The sequence below is a fragment of the Eptatretus burgeri genome, chromosome 3 (genome assembly GCF_056783735.1).
Source record: "Eptatretus burgeri isolate ZD-2024b chromosome 3, Ebu_testis_v1, whole genome shotgun sequence".
Lineage (NCBI taxonomy): Eukaryota > Metazoa > Chordata > Myxini > Myxiniformes > Myxinidae > Eptatretus > Eptatretus burgeri.
Genome location: NC_140963.1, coordinates 77300547 through 77319619, shown reverse-complemented (window position 1 = coordinate 77319619; position 19073 = coordinate 77300547). Strand labels below are relative to the sequence as shown.

The 19073-nt window shown below is 40.0% G+C and overlaps 1 protein-coding gene across 2 annotated transcripts in view; it reads right to left on the bottom strand.

The window, feature by feature from the left end:
- The window catches only part of LOC147030233 (DNA topoisomerase 2-alpha-like), a 29590-nt gene extending 12439 nt beyond the window's left edge, over positions 1-17151 (bottom strand). Inside the window, exon 1 of one of the 2 annotated variants that reach the window (XM_085874076.1) lies at positions 16854-17151. In XM_085874076.1, the coding sequence (XP_085730202.1) occupies positions 16854-16883 (30 nt within the window). In that variant the 5' untranslated portion in view covers positions 16884-17151. Of the gene's footprint in view, positions 1-16440; positions 16627-16853 lie in introns of those variants that run through there. The other variant, XM_085874078.1, reaches the window with a different exon arrangement.
- Between the last annotated feature and the right edge of the window lie 1922 nt (positions 17152-19073).

Genomic DNA, 19073 nt, shown 5'->3' with positions numbered 1-19073 from the left:
TGCTCGAGCGCACTGCATCATGGGACAACCCGTGACGCGTCGAGTGAAATATTTTTTATACAATCTTAAAACGTCTCCAAAACATCCGATTTTTACCAGAATTTAGACAACCGAGTTTTAAGCATCCTAAGCGATCACAAAAACCGAAGACAAAATTAAAATCGAAGTTAAAACGAACTCGTAACGTCGAGCGAAGCAAAAACACTCCATTTCTCCACGTGAATTTACGGAATTATGTTTGACCTCACTGTGACCTTGACCTTTGACCAAAATCTAATAAGCGCTTGCCATCACCCTCCTGAATCACGTGGTGTAATTTGACATTGGTAGCTTCTTCCGTTCGAGTTATCGTGCCTACAAACAAACACACACAAACAAACAGAGGACGGAAGTCATCAATATACTGACGAAATCTTTAGATTTCGTAAGTAACAAACAAATGACGGAAGTCATCAATATACTTACGAAATCTAAAGATTTCGTGAGTAATAAATCAATTAAATGAAGAATGAGAGCAGTATGAGCTCTTCATTTATGAATAGTCCAGGCTCTGCCGATCTCCCTGCATCGGGAGAAAGACTCCACCTTTTGGCAAAGAAGAATACATTTATATCAGCAAGCCCATGTGTCAGTGGTCAGAAAGAACTTTACACATTTCAGGAAGTGCACTGAGCTTGCATTCTACAAGGAGCAAAATCAATCAAGAATAATTGATCAGAATGAGCTCTGTATTTAACATTTCAGTTATAGCAACGAGCAGATACCCGTCTACGATGGGTATGGGGGACAGGACGGATCACAATACTCGGTTACGGTAGTTTCTTTGGATGTTTTGCATCGCATTCAACAGCTCAGTTCATATTGGTGGCGTGTCTGGGTGCCCATGGTAGCGTTTGAAACCAGTCGCTTTAGATTGTTGGCCTTGACACATAGTGCCGGATGAGTAACACGAACGATTTGACATATTCATCGTTTCTATATTACCTCCATCAACAGATTAACAACATGGCAGGATAAAAGTAGTAAATGCTGAGTTGAACAAACGTCCTGAACTCATGGACTTAGTTAAGTAAAGCACGTCGTCTGGGACTGGGCCATCGGTTTGCTGCCGAACGCTGCTGATAGTGACGTCACCAATTCCCTCTGAAAATTCTATCTACTGTATATTCGATTTTTTGGAATACACTATCACCTGCGTAGATACATGGAACACATAATGTGAAGATTTCAGAAGTATGAACAGAATATGTTTGGAGAAAAGTGTGTTAGAAGTTCCAGGCTTACACCCATTATATTGTTGCGGAAATGGCCCTTAGTAGGCTATTAAATATAGGATTAGCCCAGACCCCCCATTAAATGCATGTTTAGTCAGGTTGTTCGGTAAATGAGCATTACATGTGTGTCGGGAGGTGTAGGATGCATGTTTATTGTTCGTACAGTAATGGTGTACCAAGAGCTTCTTCTTCTTCTTCTTCCTTCCTCTCTCCGGACAATCGTCCCCACCCAGCACTGAGAGGGGGAGTGGCCAAAAAAAAAGTAAAAAACTGCCAGTTGGCTTCGAGGCGAGCAGGGCCGAAAAGGAGAAGTGAAACTGAAGGGAAAAACTGCCAGTGGGCTGCGAACAGAGACTTCTTGGAGTAGTTCAGTTTCGGGGAACAGTCGGCTTTGAGGCGTGCTCGGGCTTGGAGGCGAGCAGAAAAAGAAAAGCCAGTGGTGATTCTGCAGAGAGAGAAACTGAACCTGGGCGCGCCGGGTCTGCCTTCTGTGGCCTGGAGAAGCGAGCCAGGGCTGAAGGAAAGGACTGCATGAGGTCTGTCTGCCCTCAGCTGGATTTGACGACTGGTGGGAGTCGTGATCTGCTGTGTAGAGGACGGCTGTGTCTGTCTGCGATCTGCTTTGTGAAGGAGGCCTGGTGGACAGGCCTGGACTTGTGTGCTGGACCCTGTGAGAAACCAGCTGAAACCCACCATCGACCTGACGGTCTGGTGCAGTCGACCTCGCGGGGTCTGCACGCGCGGAGGCCGCGTGCGTGGGCGGTGCGACAAAGGAGGACGAGCGCCATCTTGCCACGCGGCATGGTCGAGCTTGGGGGCTCGAATTCAACGACATCGGCTTGTTACGAGCGACATTCGTGCTTTTGACACTTTCCTCTCGTCCATGAAACATCACCAAGTACTCTGTCTTGTCTGCATGCTGTCTTTGCCTTGTCTGCATGTTGGGTCATTCCGTGCCAACTCACCGAAATTTCAAAAACCTCCCCAGGTCACCTCAGATTTTGCTGGAAAAATTATTAAATGTCGATCTATATGGCTCTACCCACCATGCAAAAGATTAGCTTTCAATTCCTCATAGTTTAAAAAATATCTATCTCTAGAGACCTTTAAAATTTTGCCCTAAAAATGCCAAATCTGAAAAACGCATTTTTTTTTTTCAACTTCAGGGGCTTATAATTTTATAATAGACTCCTCCAGAAAGTTAATATTGCAAATATTTACTAATTGGCATCCAAATTTTTCAATTATGGCATCAGATAGCCTCTGGGGATGCATATTTCTCACTATCAGAAGCTAAAAATTGCTTTTGGGCCAAAACGAGCTAAAACTAGAGGGGGAGCACTCGGAAGAGTGCAAAACCTCCGCCGCTAATACTGCAAGGTCACTCAAGTGAACCTGATATCCTATTCATTCAATTTGACGTCAACAGTGCTCACAGAGTTATAGTTTGCAACTTTCCCTTTTACTTTTAACATTTACATACTCAATTCATTCGTCATAACTAGATTCCTTGAGACAGAAATTGATTTTACGTGGATATATCCACCTGAAGTTCCAAAATCAGCCGCAATTATAATTTTGGCATGTTTTTTTGTTGGAAACCACTTATAACATGTAGAAATGCAACAACCAAAAAAAAACGAAATTTTGTTGAAAAAAGTTGCAAAATTTTCCAAGTTTTTTTTTCTCCAAATTTTTTTTGGGGGGGGGGGGTGGAGGGGTTGGAAATCACTTAAAACATGAAGAAATGCAAAAACAAAAATTCAAATATTTTTTCAAAATGGCCGCCATAGCGGCCATATTGGACTTTGGACCAAGTCCAAAATCTAATGGCATGATCCTTGGAACACACCTAATCCCCCCATCAAGTTTCGTCGAAATCCGTCAAGGAGTTTTTCTGCAATACTGTTCACAAACAAGCAGTCATAGACTGGTACTTAAGAAATAGTCAACTTGACCTCTCACCTTGTCGAAGAAAAGCTGTCTCGAGAGAAGGTTGCGACGCAAACTAGAAGTTTCTACGATGATTCTGTACCAAACCATCAAAAATCGTAACGTCGACCGAAGCAAAATCTCCATTTCAACACAATTATTTAATATTATTTTATCAAAGTCACAAAACCATAATATTCGGCCATCCACCAACAATCTTTACATAATCCGACGGCTCAGCGAGTCAGGCATGCGGCGATAACCTTTTTTGGGATAAAAAAAAATGACTTTTAAACACCATCTTTATCGAAAACACCGTGAACGCGCACATGGAAAACCTTTACGTGATCAACGACACCTCTGCTCGAGCACGCTGCACCACGTGACGCAGTGAGTGAAATATTTTTATACAATCTTAAAACGTCTCCAAAACATCCGATTTTCACCAGAATTTCGACAACAGAGTTTTAATCGGCCGAAGCGATCGCAAAAACCAAAGACAAAATTAAAATCGAAGTCAAAAACGAACTCGTAACGTTGATCGAAGCAAAAATACTCCATTCCTCCACATGAATTTACGGAATTATGTTTGACCTCACTGTGACCTTGACCTTTGACCGATTTTGACCAAAATCTAATCAGCGCTAGCCATCACCCCCCAGAAGCACGTGGTGTAATTTGACATTGGTAGCTTCTTCCGTTCGAGCTATCGTGCCTACAAACAAACACACACACAAACAAACAGAGGACGGAAGTCATCAATATACTTACGAAATCTTTACATTTCGTGAGTAACAAGCAGTCATAGACTGGTACTTACGAAATCGTCAACTTGAGCTCTGACCTTGTCTAATAAAAGCTGTCTCTAGAGAAGGTAGCGACGCAAACCAGAAGTTTCTCCGATGATTCTGTACCAAACCGTCAAAAATCGAATGTTTGACCTCTCTGTGACCTTGACCTTTGACCGATTTTGACCAAAATCTAATCAGCGCTAGCCATCACCCTCCTGAATCACGTGGTGCAATTTGAGATTGGTAGCTTCTTCCGTTTGAGTTATCGTGCCTACAAACAAACAAACACACAAACAGATGACGGAATTCATCAATATACTTACGAAATCTTTAGATTTCGTAAGTAACAAGACGGGCGAAAACAGTAACCTCCGTCCATCTTCGATGGTGGAGGTTAAAAATTACCCCCGTGTGGGGGTGACGGTCATCTCTATAATACAAGTTCTCAATGTTCAGTTCAGGTAACCGCGAAACAGTCCAAACTAACTGTTTAGATTGAAATAGTTCACAGACATACACTAGGATAATAATACTAATGACATAATTAATAAATATGTATTGTTCATTTAGTACCCGGATTAACACATCAGAATCACCAGTAAGTGCAATACGTGGTTTTCCGGTCCGTCCACTCTCTGGGGACATTTCACTTCCGGTTGTAGAAAAAAAAAACGAAAAAAATAGGCTTAGCTCTTGGAGATTATGATAATCCTGTAGATTATTCTTCACTGATTATAATGCAACTTTCAGAATGAAAATTGGTCAAGTATTTCTAGAGATATTGAGGTTTGAAAAATCGTTAGAGCCAGCAAATTCATCTTTTATATTATTTCCGAGTTTGTGGTTTCGTGTCGCGCTATCTTCGACTTTGTTCTGCGCTCGAGTAACGTGATATTCGGCTTACATTATCTCAAAGACCATATGAGGTGCATGGTACAAAAAAAGTAAATAAAATGGTTCTGAAACATTGAAATCATATTCCACTTACTGCATTAAAGTAAAATTACAACTGATAATCTGCATCAGTTCCTTTCTCAAACACACCCACCCCAACATGCCACGCAGAGCGTGGGTAATGCAAGTTAATTATGAATTCCACAGAAGTTTCGTGACACTGCAAAAAGTAACATGTCAGGTATGAAAAAACATTTTGTATGCCAGATTCATTAATTATGGAATGTACTCATTGATATATTAATGAGAAAGCCCGAAGCATGTAGCATAATTTATCACTTATCCCCTCATCCGGGATCCGTGGCCTCGCCCCACAGCCTGCAGCCCTATGTCCGCCGGTGATTATGTTAGATATCGGCACGATCGAGAGGAGCCTGCAAATCATCCCTGCTGATGCAATCGTTCGGCCAGAATATTCGTTGTCAAAATGTTGCATGATTAAATCACCAATACAGTCACTCGAATTTATACTGCCGACATACTTCTTAACAATCACCTTCGCCCCAGAAACCACAGTCAATCTGAACCACGCTGGCCAGTGCTCAGACGCCATGACCGAACTACTGCACAGTTTGGTTAAAGATGACTCGGCATTTTGGCGCGCGCACGAAATTATATTTTCAAAAATAAATGCCGACGTTTACATTTCGGGTTTTGAAACTTTTGCACCTTTGGCAGAAAATGTATAAATATAAAAGGCTAAAAATGTGTTTTATATTTATATTTCATTTCTCCTTCCTTCCTTCTTTGCGAATCGCATCGGCGTTTTTGGCCATCTTCCAGATCGCGTGACGATCAAACGGGAAGGAAATTCAAAAAGCTGTCCGGTTAGATACAAGATAATATTTTTTACAATCATAATCAATAAACAGTTGCCGAATATCTTGTAAAATGGCAGACTAGATAAGTTTTGAAAATGGCGATATTTATAACTTACGTGACCTCGTCCCTGACCTTGAACCTAGACAAAAGTTATATCATTGTGCAACACTCATCGACCTCTACCCACATACTAAGTTTCATCAAGATCGGAAAGAAAAATTGTTGACGGACGGACATTTGGTCCGGCTTTATTAGGTCATCTCGGTAGAGATGACCTAATAAGGTGAAACCATAGTAGCCCTCCTGAAAATATGGAACTTAGAATTTTTTTCCTCATAACAGTGATTATAGGGTCATTATCTATCCATACATACATTTTTGTTGGGATAATACAGTTACGTGATGAAGTATACAAGTTTTACCATAAGCCCTTGCCTCCGAGGGCTCTAAAATGGACCAATTTTGTCCCCTGGTTTGACCATGTGGCTCAGGGTTTAGGATCTTAATTTTTTTTTCTAAAGTTTGCCTCATATAAGATGTGTCTACTGAACAAAAAATTTTATCTAACGCCCATGGCTTCATATTAAAATAATTTATTTACATGCATGTTTTTTTTATAATTATTCACTTTTTTCATATTCATGAGCTTATAAATCTGAAACTGAACACTCTAGCAAAGTGATACTGCAGATATTTATAAACTGGCATATGAAATTTAAGGATCTGTTATCAGAATGCCTGATAAATGCATATGTTTCTATCTGTAGGAAGTTGAAAATGCCACTTTGACCAAAAATGGTGAATATGCAGGGGGCATTAACTGAGGTTATGGAACAACTTAGATTATTCTTCTCATAAATTAAGAATTATAAGTACATTTTTTTATTCAAAAATAAATTCTTGTAATGATAATCCAAACATATGCTTGGGTTTTAATGTAAAAAAAAACATGTCCTGCAGTTCTCTATTTGAAGTCATTAGTTATGAAATACACCATCAGATGGAGTAATGTGATGGGATTGGAGGAACTGTGAAGCGCCTGGTTGTAAGGGCAAGTTTGCAGGCCACTCGACAATCAGATTCTGACAGCTGAAGAGATGTTCCAGTGGACAGAGAAGAATATAGGAGGGATCAAATTCTTCTTTGTGACATCACAAGAAATCCAACAAAATTCAATGGAGTATGACCTTGAGAAGTGCTTCAGAGCAGCAACAACCATTGCTGGTACACGGTCACACCATGGTTTCCTGCCAATCTCCTCAACACGTCTGGAGATGAGAAGGGTTTCTTCTGATGCTGTATCATCAACAGTATGCACAGGACCAGAAACCACACAAGCTCATCTGTCCCAGTTATTAGTCCCAACCCTAACTGAACTGGATATATACCAGGCTAGGAAATATATTGCTTGTGTTTATGACAGAAAATGGTACATTGGGAACATTGTCACAAGAAATGATGATGAAAATGATGCGTTTGTGAACTTCATGAAACAAGGAAGGGGTAACACATTCTCATGGCCTCCAGAAAAAAAGAGAAAGCTCAATGCTGGGTGCCATTACTCGATATTCTTTGTTATGTGTGGTTGAGGCCCCTGACATAAAATCTGGTGGACGTCAGTACCAACTGTCACAGCATGACTTTAAGCATGTTCAAGACCTGTTTTCTAAGATGTAAAATTCTGCACCTCTGAGTGCTAGATAATCATGATAATGAACGTCATAAAAGATGAAAGGTCATTAAAGAGTTTTCTAAGGTATAAAAATTACTAATATTCATTGTCTCTGTTTATCTGTAAATAAAAAGCTGCAACTCGACTAATCAAATTTGTTCTAATTTATAATTTGCAATCACTTATGAAAGTAATCATGAGCATGTATTTATGAATAAATAACATCCTTATCACTAATGTCTAATAAGAAGCAAAATTTAGCCTCATGCGCACCCCTGCAAGTTCACCTTGTTTTCTACCAAGAGGGCCAAATTGCCATATTTGGCTTCCTAAAACTAAGAGTATGTGCTTTCTAGAGACATTCCGATGCCACAATTTGAAATTTTGTATACCAGTTTATAAAATTCTGTAGTAACTCTTTCCTGGATAGTTCCATTTAAGATTTATAAACTTCTGTATATGAAAAAAAAAGTGAATATTAATAAAAAACCAGGGGTTTCCTTATTTTTTGGAGAAGGAGGCTACCATTGAAAAGTAGCAGGTTACCATCACCGCGAGCGAAGCGAGCGCAGCTGAATGGCCAGGGTCCAGGGCCCTAGGTGGGCCCTGGAAGCCAGAGGATCCTAGATGGCTGGAGATGCATTCTAGCATGATTTCTGACATGAAATAGTTCTCATATTACCATGCTGTTGGGGTGGCAAACTCCACAAAAACAGGTGGTTCGGCCTATACTGGATGTAGTTGCATTAACATACTGACTGACTGAAATTCAGCTATACTGTGTAGTAAGTTAAAGTCTATGGCACATGCATGTACCTGTGGTACCAGTATTCAGTTGGCCAGTTCACAGCTGCTCATACTTGGCCTTCACTTCAGTGAATAAACGGCGATTTTCAGTGCAAATAACCACGAATAACAACATGTACAAAAGCTGCTTTAAGCTTATAGGCAAATTACTTTATAAATTAAAAGGCACAACGGGTGACCGTGTATTTTGGAGCCGCATCACTTGACAAAAGCTCAAAATGGACAAGGTGAAACAAGTGTTTCGTGAAACAACAACAACGTCGCACTTGCGAGAGTGCAAGTTTAGACCAATTACTGATGGCCAGAAGCTTACCTCCCATGTCTTTGGACCTCTTCGAAAATACAAAGTCAAACAGGGATTTTCTTTGATGCCATCGTTTCGGCACCGAAACTGCGAGGCCTACAAAGTTTATTTTCTTGAGGTCATTGCTGTATGGTATCAGGGTATCAGGCCAACAGTCCAAAACTAGGCTAAAGCAGAGAACTCTCTATTGCAGGAGGCGTGTTTTAGCTGCTTGTGTTATTTTTAGGTCAGTGTTGTGTTGGACCTGGCGAGAGTACCAACAGTAAAAGTAAGCCCGCTTTTATCAAAATACTAATGTGTTTTCGTCTCGAATTTCAAAACAGGGGGTGTAGAGATTGTGCTGACAAAAAAAATAAAATAAAAAATAAAATAATCGAAAAATCGGCGCTGAAGTAGGCAGCGACATTTGACATTTATTCTCTTAGTAGACGGCTGCTGGTCGCCGGTAACTGGCTTCTAAGGAAACCCCTGAAAAAAAACGTGCATGTAAATAAAAATTTATTTTACTATGAAGCCATGGGCGTTAGATAAAATTATTCGGTCAGTAGACACATCTTATACGAGGCAATCTTTAGAAAAAAAAAATGAAGATCCTAAACCCCTAGCCACATGGTCAAACCAGGGGACAAAATTGGTCCATTTTAGAGTCCTCGGAGGCAAGCGCTTATGTTAAACTTTTATAATTCATAACTTAACTGTATTATCCCAACAAAAATGTATCTATGGATAGATAATGACCCTATAATCACTGTATTATGAGGAAAAAAATTCTAGGTTGTTCCATATTTTCAGGAGAGCTCCTATAGTTTCACCTTATTTTAGCTCGTTTTGGCCAAAAAGCCATTTTTAGCTTCCTTTCGAGTGAGAAATATGCATCCCAGAAGCTATCTGATGCCATAATTGAAAGATTTGGATGCCAATTAGTAAATATTTGCAATATTAGTTTTCTAGAGGAGTCCATTATAAAATTATAAGCCACTGAAGTTGGAAAAAAAGTTTTTCACATTTGCCATTTTTAGGGCCAAATTTCAAAGGTCTCGAGAGATAGATATTTTTTAAACTATGAGGAATTGAAAGCTAATCTTTTACATGGTGGGTAGAGCCATATAGATCTACATTTAAGATTTTTTCCAGCAAAATCTGAGGAGGTGACCTGGGGACCCTTAGGTGAGTTGGCACGGAATGACCCTGTTGTTTAAGGTATATCTCTCGTTAGGGTCCCCCTCAAAACCCGTAGTTCCCTAGTTAAGAACGGGTTATACATTGATAATAACATTGTCGTGAATACTTTTGCTTGTGTTGTATTCCCTGTGTTCCCCAATAAATCTGGCTGATTCGTATGAAGTTGCCGCTTTGAGTCACTTCGTGCCGTGCTGAGAAACAATTCGCTCGATTGGTATATAAAACCAAAATGGTTACAGACTGGCAGAAAACGCCCCGTATCTGACAAAACCAGTCTGTAACCAGGGTCTATTTCCCCAACTGGTAAGGTCCAGGGGTACGCTGGTATCGCGATTGAAGACGCGTGACCTGAGGCCTGTGCCGAGCCAGCCAGCGTTATAACCCCGGAGACTGCGGTGGTGAGGGTGGCGCCGAATCTGTAACATATGGCTATCAAGAGTCAGGTGCGAATCCCCCCACCCCCGGATCCGCAACAATATTATGATATTCGATTTTTTGAATCCGCTATCACCTGCGTAAATAGATGGAACACATAATGTGAAGATTTCTGAAGTATGAAGAAAATATGTTCGGAGAAAAGTGTGTTCGAAGTTCCAGGCTTAAGCCCATTATATTATGATATTCGATTTTTGAATCCGCTATCGCCTGTGTAAATACATGGAACACATAATGTGAAGATTTCGGAAGTATGAACAGAATATGTTCGGAGAAAAGTGTGTTAGAAGTTCCAGGCCATTATATTATATTATGATTACAATTTTCGAAAGCAAATACCATAGTTGGATTAGACGATGAAAGTTGCTGGAAATGTTGCAGGTTCGGACCAAGCGTGGCAAGATACACAGTTGCAGGGGTTCTCAACCAGGGGGGGAATTGGGAACACCGATTGGCAGACTCAAACTGTTGGAATATTGATCTTTCTACAAACTACAATTCTACAGATTGTACATAATCTACAGGACATCACACTTTATTGAATAAGGTGTGATGCCCTGTAGATTATGTACAATCTGTAGAATTGTAGTTTGTTTTTAATTTAATCTGACATTCAATAAAAAGTTTATTGAATGTCACAGATTAAATTAAAAATAAAGATAAATATTTCACTTTTATATCTGTGGAAATATTCCATTTATAGTTATCTTTGACTTATTCTTGTTTTTTTATTCACAGAATTTGGAGCCCATCAAGAGTGTCAAAAAAGAGGGTACGATGATTCATATATTCAATATGGATTCACATCCATCATCATCAATGAAGAAGAAAGGCCTCAATGTGTTATTTGCAGCAAAGCTTTGTCAAATGATTCCATGAAACCAACAAAGTTGAAGCAACATTTGCAGAATGTTCATGCTCAACACAAGGACAAGGACAAAAGCTTTTTTGAACGTCATGGGAATGCTCTCAAAAAGATGAAGCTGGATTCAACAGGGGCATTCCAACAAATGAACCAAAAGGCTATTGAAGCTTCTTATGTCATAGCACTGGAGATAGCAAAGCAGAAAAAAACCACATGCAATTGGGGAAACTTTGATCAAACGTTGCGCTCTCAAAATGGTGGAAATTGTGTTGGGAAATGGATTGGAGAAAAAAATTTGCAGTTTCACTATCAAACAGTACTGTTCAAAGGATGATCAACAACATGGCCATTGACATCAAGGATCAAGTTGTGCAGGAGATCAAGTCTGCAGCATTTAGCTTATTTTCAATTCAACTTGATGAATCGACTGATGTGGCATTGTGTTCCCAGTTGCTGGGGTTTGCAAGATATGTTCACTCAGGTTCATTTAAAGAGGAGTTTCTCTTTTGTTCTCTTCTTGAAACAACTACAAACGCCTCAGATATTTTGGAAAAGGTTTCATCTTTCTTTGAATCTGAAAATCTTTTGTGGGATACTGTCCCCAACATAGGTGGTGCACCATCTGTACAGCACCCACACACAAAATCTGGATTTCAAGTTTGTGTGAAAAAGCGAGCTCCAAAAGTGAAAGGCATTCATTGTATAATCCATCGTCAGGCACTGACCTCAAAAACACTTCCAGCTCCACTAGGGAAGGTTTTGGATAAAACAATTCAAATTGTGAATTTTGTCAAAGGACTCTCAACTCAACTTTTCAAGCAGTTATGTATTGACATGGATGCAGGCCATCATTTGCTACTTTTCCACACAAATGTTCGATGGCTTTCAAGAGGAAATGTAACTGAGCGAGTATTTGAGCTTAGAGATGAGCTCAAATTATTTTTTGAAGTTCAGGGTAAGATGGAATTTTTTGCCTGGCTGGATGATGAGGAATGGATCATGCACCTTGTCTATTTGGTTGACATTTTTGAGCAGCTGAATAAACCGAATCGTCAGATGCAAGGAAGGAATACAAACATCATAAAATTCATGGATTCCTTGAAAGCTTTCATGAGTAAGATGGAAAATTGGAAGAGAAAGGTCAAGATGAAAAATGTTGCATTGTTTGAAAAACTGTCATCAATTATTGTTGTTGGTGGTGAAGACCAATAGTGTAGTCGATAGCAGAAAAATCGTGCAAATTATGATACAAGCATCAAATTTGGCATTTCTGTTCTGATCAAATCTGCCCGATTGGCCATTTGAAAATCCAAATTTTGAAAAAAAAAAAAAAAAAAAAAATTTGAAGTCGCAGCTGGCTGAAATTCTTGAAGTGCAAGTGAACATTTCAGACAGAGAACCAAAGGGAGATGCAGTCATCATTGATGGCTCAGCACTTATCAATGCCCTACCTCCATGGACTTCAAAGATATTTAATGACTATGCTAAAGAAGACATCATCCCAAAGGTGTAATCCTATGGTGCCAGGTACTAGAGGGTGGACGTAGTGTTTGATGTGTACAAGAATTCAAGTCTGAAGTCCAAAGCAAGGTCGAAAAGGGGACAAGGAATCAGAAGAAGAGTGACAGGAACCAGCAAGACCCCAAGTAACTGGAGAAGCTTTCTTCCAGATGACAGCAACAAGACTGAGCTGGTTACGATGGGGATCGATCGGTGCCTTAGTTACCGTGGGGTAGGAGTGCCAATGGTAAATGGCAGTGAATGTCATGGCAAGCAAAGACAGGGAGGTAAACTTGATTTTAATTAACTCTGTGTGTAAGTATCACAGCAGTTGTGACTTCAATGCAAGCAATAATTTGTGGAATGATGTGAACATTCCGTACGGGCACGTACTACTTTTGGATAGTGATGACTTACTGTATTCTAACAATTTCTCTATTTCTTATCCGCATTTATAGATAAACACAATGCCCCAATCCAGTCGTCGTTTATGAGAGCGAAGGAATGGCCTGTGTGGTTGTTTGAAAGTTTTTATCTTGCCAAAACGAAGTTTTTGCAAGATATGTTAGTCAGTTGTATGTTTTTTTTTTATCTTGCCAAAACGAAGTTTTTGCAAGATAGGTTAGTCAGCTTTTTTTTTTTTTTTTTTTTTTTTGTTTGTCTGTAATCACCTATAAAAAAATTCTGCAGAGCACAGTTATCATTGGAAATTTTTGTAACTTCGCACATCAGAGGCCTATAGAGGTCCCTTTCAGTGCACAAAATTTTGAAGGTCAAAGGTCAAGGTCACTGTCACAAATCAGGGGAGTCGACGAAACCCTTATTTTTTGAGTAATTTTGATCGGATCGTCTTCAAACTTCATAGGAATATAGTTCATGGTCTGGCGCTCAGCTGATTAATTTTTGGTGGCGATTGGCCTTGACCTTCATATGTTTTTTTTTTTTTGGTCTGTAATCACGTATCGATCACTCTGCAGAGCACAGTTATCATTGGAAATTTTTGTAACTTCGCATATCAGAGGCCTATAGAGGTCCCTTTCAGCAGATAAAATTTTGAAGGTCAAGGTCATTTTGTCGCAAATCAGGGGAGTCGACGAAACCCTTATTTTTTGAGTAATTTTGATCGGATTGTCTTCAAACTTCATGGGAATATAGTTCATGGTCTGGCGCTCAGCTGATTAATTTTTGGTGGCGATTGTCCTTGACCTTCATGGTTAGCGCCTAAGGTCAAACATATTTGACCCCAAGGTCAAATTTTCAAGTTTTAGGAACCATATCGTGTAGTATCTCAAATTGAACACCTGGATGAGTGCTTTCTAGATATGTCAAGCTTGAGACATTATGACGTCATTTGGTGACGTTATGAGGCAAAAGCATATTTTTCATGGTTACTCTGTAGAACGATTCTCATCGGAATCTCTCGTAGGCAGATATTCCTCAAGGAGTCGCTCCTGGTGGATAGCAGCTCTGTTCACCTCAGCGTGACCTTAAAGAAGGTCACACGTGGTCACCTTTTGGCAAGATACGGGTCACCCTGCGGGTGACAGTTTTTTTTTTGTTTGTTTTTTGCATGTACGGCCACGCGAGAGCGAAGGAACGGCCTGTGTGTTTGTTTCTGGCATGCAGTTTGAAAGTTTTTAATTTTTTGCATGTACGGCCACGCGAGAGCGAAGGAACGGCCTGTGTGTTTGTTTCTGGCATGCAGTTTGAAAGTTTTTAATTTTTTGTATGTACGGCCACGCGAGAGCGAAGGAACGGCCTGTGTAGTTTCTGGCAAGCGGTTATAAGTATATATATATATATATATATATATATATATATATATATATATATATATATATATATATATATATATATATATATATATATATATATATATATATATATATATATATATATATATATATATATATATATATATATATATATATATATTGCACGTACAGCCACGCACGTACGGGCACGTGAAAGCGAAGGAACAGATTGTGTGGTTGTCGTTTCTGGCACGCGGTTTGAGTTTTTTGCGGGGGGGGGAGGGTTTGCACGTACGGCCACGCATCTACGGGCATGCACTAGTCTATCTATAATTCCAGCAATGTGTGTGTGTGTGTGTGTGACCGCTGTTTCTCGACAACCACTGGTCCGATCTAATTGAACCTTGCCAGATATATTGCTGGGGACCTGAGGATGTGCCTTTTCAAGGTTTGATATTAATCGGACAAGTGCTTCCCAAGTTACGGCAATTTATTTACCAAACCAATGACAACACATTATTGTATGGGCGTGGCCGATTGGGGAAGGGAACCTCAGCCGCGTTCCCCATTATGGGTTACAACGTTGGGCTTCCGGAGAGTGATGACTTCGTGTATTCTAATAATTTCTCGATTTCTTATACGCATTTATAGATAAACACAATGCCCCCAATTTATGATCATTTTCATATTAGACGGTGCATAAACTTCGGTAACATCAGAGTGCTGGTATGCTCCGAACCAGGAAGTAATTTTTTTCTCTCTCTTCTCTTCTCTTCTCTTCTCTTCTCTTCTCTTCTCTTTTTGTTTTTCCTTGCGACGACATTGCGAAAAGGTAAAATACGTTGGCGCTAATTGAATAATTGGCCATTAAAACCTAAATTGCGAATATCGTAACTGTGATAGGCGAACTTCCGGCCAACGCACGTACGGGCACGCGAGAGCGAAGAAATGGCCTGTGTGGTTGTTGTTTCTTGCTCGCGGTTGGAAAAATTTATTTATTTATCTTTACGGGCACGAACTGGTCTATCTATAATTCCAGCAATGTGTCTGTGTCCGCTGTTTCTCAACAACCACTGGTCCGATCTAATTGGAACTTGCCAGATATATTGCTGGGGACCTGAGTATGTGGCTTTAAGGTTTGATATTAAATCGGACAAGTGCTTCTGAAGTTATGACTATTTATTTACCAAACCAATGACAAGACACGTTTTTGCATGGGCGTGGCCGATGGGGGAAGGGAAGCTCAGCCGCGTTCCCCATTACGGGTTACAACGTACGGGCTTCCGGATAATGATGACTTCGTGTATTCTAATAATTTCTCGATTTCTTATGTGCATTTATAGATAAACACAATGCCCCAAGTTATGATCGTTTTCATATTAGATGGTGCATAAATTTTGGTAACCTCAGAGTGCTGGTATGCTCCGAACCAGGAAGTAAATTTTTTTTCTCTCTTCTCTTTTTGTTTTTCCTTGCCATTGCGAAAAGGTAAAATACGTTGGCGCTAATTGAATAATTGGGTATTAATACTAAATTGCGAATAATATGCGAATTCCCGGGCCATGCACATCTGGGCACGCGAGAGCGAAGAAATGGCCTGTGTGGTTGTTGTTTCTTGCTCGCGGTTTGAATTTTTATTCATTTATTTTTTTTACGGGCACGTACTCGTAATAAAAATCCACACAAGAGGCCAGATATATATTTTAGCAGCGTCTCGCGTAGCGAACGCTGCTCATAGAGAGCTCGTCGTTGTTGTTCTTCTTGTGAAGAAGAAACCTTGATCTCTACGACTCGGCTCTTGTATATACACAAGATCCGGATCTCCTTAAATACTGAGCACATGTACACATCCTCACATAGACGGTGCCTTTTGAGAGAGTCTATCATGAACTTTTAAATATATTCGGACATTTGCTTTAAAGTTTCGAAAAGTTCACACTACTATTTAAAGATTATTCCATTTATCGTATTGTAATTTCATAAATACACGATATATCGTAAATACATTATGACGCGTTTCGCTATTGGCTTAATCAAGGCACGTGACGAAATATCGGAAGTTGTTTTTTTTATCCGACAAAACCTTTAGGGCGCTGGTCGTGGACACATTCGTCCTTGTTTGGAGCTCGAGCGGGAATATGAACTCACTTTCAACGGGGCAGAAACGATCGCCTCCATGATCACTTCACAAAGAAAATGAGAGAAGAAAAGCAAAACCACTAAAAACTCAGAGAAAAGGCACCAAGCTGTGGTAAACTGAAAGAATGACCAATTCTTCTGTAAAATATCTTTGTTCAAAACGATTTAAAACCACCAAGAGAAAGAAAAAGAAAAAAAAAAAGGTAATCATAAAAACGTAAAGTAATCGACGTATTATTTTGATGTGAAATACGAAAAGAGAACAATCAAAACCCGTGTCAGAGTAAAAGCGTCATTCACATACACCATCACAAATCAACAGCATTCAAGTAAAACAAAAAGAACACACGGTTTGTCATAATAAAAATCCACACAAAAGGTCCGATATGTTCTTTGGAGCTCGAGCGGGAATATGAACTCACTTTCAACGGGGCAGAAACGATCGCCTCCATGATCACTTCACGAAGAAAATGAGAGAAAAAAAAAACACTAAAAACTCAGAGAAAAGGCACCAAGCGGTGGTAAATTGAAAGAATGACCAATTCTCCTGTAAAATATCTTTGTTCAAGACGATTTAAAACCACCAAGAGAAAGAGAAAAAAAAAAAAAGAAAAGAAAAGCAATGGAGCAAGAACGCAGCACGAGCAGCGACGAGGTCTCGATGAGACCTGAAGCGGGAAAATTAAAAAAAATGAATCTTCACAACTCGCCAATCGTGAGGGAGAACGAGATCACATGACGCGCACGAGGTCGTAAACGTGCTCGGTGATTGGTTGTTATATCCTCCTTGAAAGCGATTGGTCAAGTTTGTTTTACAATGGCGGTTTTTCCGCTCATTCGATCTGTCTTCTTTTTTTCGTTCTTCTTTTCTATTTATCGTTTTCTTCTCCTTCACTTTTTCCTTTGTCCTTCTGCTTTATATTCCTCCTTCAATCTTCAATATATTTTTTCGGATTATGAAAATTATTCAATCCTGAAGTCTTTTCTTCTGCGATCTTCTTTCTTTCCTTCATGACTTCTTTCTCTGTTTTCTTTTCACAGAATACCGTGCAGGAGTATATTGTACACGGAAGCGGAGGATGGTGGTTGACCCTGTAGAATCTTCCGTTCCTCTTTCTTTCATGCTTCGTTCACTTGCTTTTCTCCTTCAAAAAGACGAGCGAAGAACTCTCCTCACGGACGGTTTAATTCCCCCAGAATTAAGGACGAGTTTAAATAATTTCCTCAGAATTGGTGTCCTTTCGTTTGACTGGTTAAAACCCCTCCCACCCTATGTGGTAATATGCCGTACATATTTGGAGAGAATTAGGGTCATACCCCCCCCCCCCAATTGGCGCAACCGGGGAAGAAGGGACTCAGGGGCTTGAGCCCTCTCCTTGGCTCAAGGATGAAAGAACATTGACTTCTTCTTCTTCTTTTGGCTGCTCCCGTTAGGGGTCGCCACAGCGGATCATCCGTTATGATCCGCATCGTGATTTGGCTTAGTTTTTACGCCGGATGCCCTTCCTGACGCAACCCTGGTCGCCTCTTATGACACGGATATGGTACACCTATTTTAACCGGGGTATACACCAGCCCAGTACACTGGTACTCATTTCGCCGACCTCGGAAGGATGACAGGCTGAGTCAACCCCCTGGTGTATTAATTCAAGCGGCCAACGGGGCTTGAACTCAGGACCTTTTGGATCCCAAGCCGCTACCCTAAACACTACGCCAACACCAGGCTATGAGAGAACATTGACTAGATTAGCACAACTGGCAGTTCATCGCAGTGGAGACTGTGATTGACACCCTTGCACACTCACCCCGACGATTTGATTTTGTACTTTAATATTTTATGGACCCTCTGCTATTTAAGCATTTAGCAGATAACCTGCCGAAGGAAAATCCTGGTTGTGCACCAACCCCACCCCCCTACCAAACTCCCAGAATTTAACATCCTGGCTATGAATTCCACCCCTCCCAAAAACCAACAACCTGAGTACAACCACCATTTCTCAATTAATTCCGTAAAGTGGTTCAACAGTGTATATAGAAGTCAAACGAATACAAAAAAAAAAAAACTGACACTTTTCAACAAGAATGGCACTCGAGAGAGGGCAGACTTCCACCAGAATGAACTTTCCGTTTTGTATCCCACTGATAAGCCGGATCTGCATCATCCGGACCTGAACCAAAATCTCAACAGATTGTTCTCATCTCATCAACTCACCCACAAAGTTTTGTCATAACTCATCCACAACTATTTTCGTTTTTAATATATATATATATATATATATATATATATATATATATATATATATATATCACTTTTGGCCCCATCTCACAATAGTGAAGAATCACTTTAAAAAAATTGGAGTATCCGGATCTGGACAAATTTATTGGATTCTTCACCAAAATCTAATCAATTTGTCTGTCACACACCCAACCTTTCCATCAAAGTTTTGTCAAACTCCATCCACAACTTTTTGAGATATCCTGTTCACAGACAAACACAAAACATGTCATGCAGAGCATGCCACTTGCAAAATCACTCAAAGAAATTTGACCATAAAAATAATTGCTGGTTGAATTCACTGACCTGATAGGCAAATTCTGTTCAAATTTCAAGTCGGTCAGATGAAAATTGAGGGTTTTAGAAA